Source organism: Populus trichocarpa, chromosome 2, assembly GCF_000002775.5.
Source record: "Populus trichocarpa isolate Nisqually-1 chromosome 2, P.trichocarpa_v4.1, whole genome shotgun sequence".
Taxonomy (NCBI): Eukaryota; Viridiplantae; Streptophyta; class Magnoliopsida; order Malpighiales; family Salicaceae; genus Populus; species Populus trichocarpa.
Genome location: NC_037286.2, coordinates 2,377,529 through 2,382,854, shown reverse-complemented (window position 1 = coordinate 2,382,854; position 5,326 = coordinate 2,377,529). Strand labels below are relative to the sequence as shown.

General features: G+C 35.7%; 1 protein-coding gene across 1 annotated transcript; it reads left to right on the top strand.

The window, feature by feature from the left end:
- Nucleotides 1-1,827, top strand: LOC7471956 (protein SCARECROW). Its single transcript, XM_002301999.4, has one exon. It carries the CDS (start codon nucleotides 138-140, stop codon nucleotides 1,674-1,676), a length of 1,539 nt encoding a protein of 512 aa, XP_002302035.4. The 5' UTR covers nucleotides 1-137; the 3' UTR covers nucleotides 1,677-1,827.
- The last annotated feature ends 3,499 nt before the right edge of the window (nucleotides 1,828-5,326 follow it).

The window sequence follows — 5,326 nt, the reverse complement described above, 5'->3', positions numbered from 1 at the left end:
AACTCCCCTTTACACCCTCCCACCACCTCCAGTACTGTCTCTCTGATCCCCTTCCTCTGTAGTTCATATAGCTTAAGCTTACACTTAAATATATAGGAGCATATAGCTTAAGCTTATACTTAAATAGGAGCTAAGTGATGAAAGGAGCATATGAAATGGCTCATGGGGCTCTTGATTTGATACAGCCCCATGAGCCATGGGATCACTGTGCCTCTGTAGCATTTCCAGCTCCAATTTCTAACCCCTTCCCAAAGCCAGTGATTGAAAATCGCTGCGTGAACTTGGAGAGGAATGAGCTCTCTGAGTGGGTAGAACATGTAACAAAGCAGCTCATTGATGACGTGCCGGATACGGAAACTCATGACAGCTTGCAAACAGACACAAGAATGGTCTATGGGGACAACAATATTGTCCCGTCACTCTTGGGTGATCACTTTAGGCAGAAGAAATCTATGAGGAGAAGCTATTTTGATGGCAATGGGGAAGAGCTCCAGTGGAGCCATGAGCTTGGAGAACACCAAGCAAGCATTTCTGAAAAAGATGGGAGTGCTAGATCAAGCATGAGTAGGATAGATGAAAACGGTTTGAACTTAATAACCCTACTGTTGGAGTGTGCTGTTGCTATATCAGTTGATAATCTTGGTGAAGCTCATAGAATGTTGCTTGAGCTGACTCAGATGGCTTCTCCTTACGGCCCTTCTAGTGCTGAAAGGGTTGTGGCTTATTTTTCTAAGGCCATGGGTAGTAGGGTTATAAACTCGTGGTTAGGTATTTGTTCTCCATTAATCAACCATAAGAGCGTTCATAGCGCCTTCCAAGTCTTTAACAATGTCTCTCCTTTTATCAAATTTGCTCACTTCACCTCCAACCAAGCAATCCTTGAAGCTTTTCAACGCCGCGATAGCGTTCACATAATCGACCTCGATATCATGCAAGGCTTGCAATGGCCGGCCTTATTTCACATCCTGGCCACCAGAATTGAGGGTCCGCCCCAAGTTCGAATGACCGGCATGGGCTCATCAATGGAAGTCTTGGTGGAGACAGGGAAACAACTTACCAATTTCGCTAGGCGACTTGGACTGCCATTTGAGTTCCACCCAATTGCAAAGAAATTTGGAGAAATTGACATGTCAATGATGCCACTCAGGAGGGGTGAAACACTAGCCGTGCATTGGCTACAGCATTCCCTCTATGATGCCACAGGACCTGATTGGAAGACATTGAGACTTCTTGAAGCATTGGCCCCAAGAGTGATCACATTAGTTGAGCAAGACATCTCTCATGGTGGATCTTTCTTGGACCGTTTCGTAGGCTCTCTGCATTACTACTCAACACTGTTTGATTCCCTTGGTGCATATTTGCATTGCGATGATCCAGGCAGGCACCGGATAGAGCATTGCCTTCTCTACAGAGAAATCAACAATATATTGGCAATAGGAGGGCCTGCACGAAGCGGTGAGGACAAGTTCAGGCATTGGAGAAGTGAGCTAGCTAAGAACTCTTTTATGCAGGTGGCAATGAGTGGAAACTCGATGGCTCAAGCACAACTTATATTGAACATGTTCCCTCCTGCTCATGGCTATAACCTTGTGCAAGGAGATGGAACTTTGAGGCTGGGTTGGAAGGATACTAGCTTGTTCACTGCATCTGCTTGGACTTCACGTGCTTCTAGATAGCATCTAATTAATTCCAGTACTGTTTTCATTTTTCATTTTTAGTGTTTTCTAGTAATTAATCTGTGGTGAGTAGTATTAATTTCTCGTGGAATTCATAAATTCTAGCTCTCTCCAATTAATCCAACTGTAAAAGTTATGACATTGCCACTGCTACGTACAAGCTTGGAATTAACATCAATGGCCACTATACAGCTACATATAGCAAAATAAAATTTAACCAGATTACAAAGTAACTTAGTGAAATGATCTCTAGCGAGACAGCAACAGAGTCAAATTCTGAAGAGGCAGATTTGTTGGCACGTTCCAATAAGAAAATCAAAGTGGATATGGGAAAAGCAACAAATGGAAGAAACGTCAAACAAATTAAGGAGCTGATGGGGAGATCTAGAAGGAGTGGGCTTAGCTATAAATTAAGATTATCTAATGGGGTCATCTTAATTATTTGGATAATCTAAATGGAGGGGAGGGGTTTATGGATGTATACATATAGGAGGATGAGGAGTAATCAAATTGTCTGCAGAGGAAAAGAGACGTCTAAGGGAACCTTGGAAACAGACTTTGATCATCAAGATCATGGGACGTACGTAAAGTGGGATACACGTATCTCATGAAAAGGCTTAATTAGAATGATGAGGAGGATCCAAAGACATTTTAGCTTAGTCGATCTGGGAAATGAATTTTCATGGAAAAATTCTCATAGTCTGAAGGTAGGGAATATGTTCATTTTGGAGGACCTCCTCATCACTGTACTAGCTCCAGAATAAATGAGTATGATAATTCTAGTAATTCTTCTGCAATTTATTATTATAAAGTTTCTATGTTGGAATTGTAGATGGACTGGAAATAATAGGTTTTGTTCAATTGTTAATGATCTGAGGAGAAGTTGCAAGGTTGGTGTAATAACAATCACTAAACCTAGAATAAATGGGGCAGTGGCTGATAAAATAATAGAGAAACTAGGGTTTAATGCAAGTTTTAGGGTAAAAGCTCAAGGGAGATCTAGAGGGACTTAGTTGTTGTGGAATAAAAATAAAATGGAGTCAAATACTGTGAAATTTTCCCAAAATGTTGTACATAAAGATTAAATTAATATTTTCAATCAAATCTTAAGTATACTATATTTATATATCAATTAAAAAGCACTATAAAAATATATTTTTTATGGTATTTCTTAGAACTCAAACATGAATAGTAATAAAGGGAGCTGACCATTTATCAATCAAGCCAAGCATTTAACCAGTGAAACTTTGATTCTAGCTGGAAATATTTTGATTGAAAGGTTTAGAGGTAGTGTTGTTTTTTTTTTTTCGAGTTTTATTATTGTTTTAGAATTAAAAAATAATAATTATATCTTCACATCTTTTATGCTTCAAGAGGACACAAATTAACTTCATATTTAATTGTCATAAAAATATATTTAATTTTATATATTTATCTCCAACCATGTAATTAAACATATTTTTATTCTTTATACAAATATTTCTTTTATATCGAGATAGGAAGCAATGCAACCATTGAACATAGGATTCTCCGGGTGACGTGTACTGTGCCTTCTCAATTATAAGGAGCAAATGTATCTCATCGTATCCAGAGAGGCCCAGTTGTCATCAATGAACCAGAGAAAGATAGTTACAGTACATGAGTGCCGGAATTAATATGGACACGTGGGGGAGACTTTCATGTTGCAGTGAAAGAGCAGAGAAACATTTTACTGAGATTATTCCTTTTTATATATATATATAAATTAAAAATATATTTACATATACCCAATAAAAAAAATTATATCCAAACCAAAACTAAACTGATTTGCAAGGACAGCTTCATCGAAATTCAACGTAATTCTGTCACGTTTTCAACTGTGTTTGAAAAATGCATCAATCCTAATTAATGTAAAGAATTAAAAAAAAATCTAAAAAATTATTTTAATATATTCCAAAATAAAAAATATTTTAAAAAATACCGTTTATATTTTTCTTTTATCATGCATTGGCATACTGTGAAGGAAATTGTACGAAAATGTATAATATAATGAGGAGCCCGTGGAAACATTGAACTCTCGAAGACAAAGTCGAGGGGAAAGAACAAAACATGGCACTGGCAACTGCTAGGAAATGTTGAAACATGTTGCATGACAATTTCTTCATCAAATTCATTGCACTGGTGAGTTCATCACGAGTTAGTTCTTGCTTGTTCTGAGTCTTTTCATTTGTTTTTTAAAGCCAAGCATGAACTGGATTTGGATTTTTTTTCCTTTCTGAATAAATTGAACCCACCAAGTAATGTTAACGATTTTTCTTGGTCGTCTCTGCTTTGTATTATCGTCTTCTTCACTCAAGGTTGTGAGTGGATTCAATCTGGCATGGCTTGCTTGGTCAAGGTTTGTAGATTTGACTTCCTTCGGGAACTTGAGTGGAAATGGGTATGAGCTATAGGAAAAGTATTTGAAAATGCCCTTTAATTCGCACCCGTCAACGTTAAACGTTCAATATGAATGAGAAATACAAAATAAAAAAAAGGGGGCATAAACTCTTAAAATAGGAAAAAGAAAATGTCAGTGAATTCATTAATTATGTAATTTTTCTGTCCATTACTTTATTGTTTTAAAACTCGAACTAACTAGCAAATGTTAGGTTAATATGAAATTCAATAGATCCATAACCTGAAATGGTATAAATTAAAAAAAAAATGGTTAATTTGATAAAAAAAAATCCAAGTTGATCTAATAACTCCGTCCCTCGTCAACTCATTTATTTTTTAATTTTTTTATAACTGGTTTCGCGGGATTTACCCTAATTGGTCAATGTTGGATTTTAAAACCATGCATCCATGCAATAAAAGAAATTTGCTAAAATTGATTAGGTGAAGTTAAAAAAGGATGTCCGAGGTTTCTTTCAATTGGAGACGCATCGCATAACTAATTAACTACCTGAAATAGAATGGCAATGATGTGAAGAATAAACTTGCACCAGAGCTATGACTAAGTTCGTTAAGAAAATCTAATGATAAAAGCTTGGGATTAAAAAGGTTTGTTTTTTTGTGATCTCAGGTTCGAGTCCTGTGATTGTTCATATGATTGCTACTAGAGGCTTACATGGTCGTTAATTTCAGGACCCGTGGGATTAGTCGAGGTGCGCGCAAGCTGGCCCGGACACCCACGTTAAACTAAAAAAAAAAAATCTAATGATAATTAAGAATTTAATTGTTTCAATAATTAAAGAAAAAATGGTGGAATATATTATTTCCTAATAAATTTGAATGTAAAAATCCAGCCTTGAGATCTAGAAGAGACAGTCATAGGAGCAACACAGTATTATCATGTTGATTGTCAACCTTACCCACCATTTTAGTGTATCTCATGAGCTTGATGATTCATGTCAACACGGTTCTTGTTGACACCAGCAGCCATTGATTTGTGCTGTCATGACATCTGTCATGTCAATTATTTCTTTAATTTAAAATAAAAATCGTTTTGTATTAATTTATATTTCAGTTAAAATTAAATCTTTAAATGACATTAATTAAATACTTTTGAAAATAAATATATTTTTAAAAAATAATTTTTAAAAAGTAAAGTTGATCTCGGGTTTTATAAATATAATTTTAAGATATATATATATATATATATATATATATATATATATATACCTAAA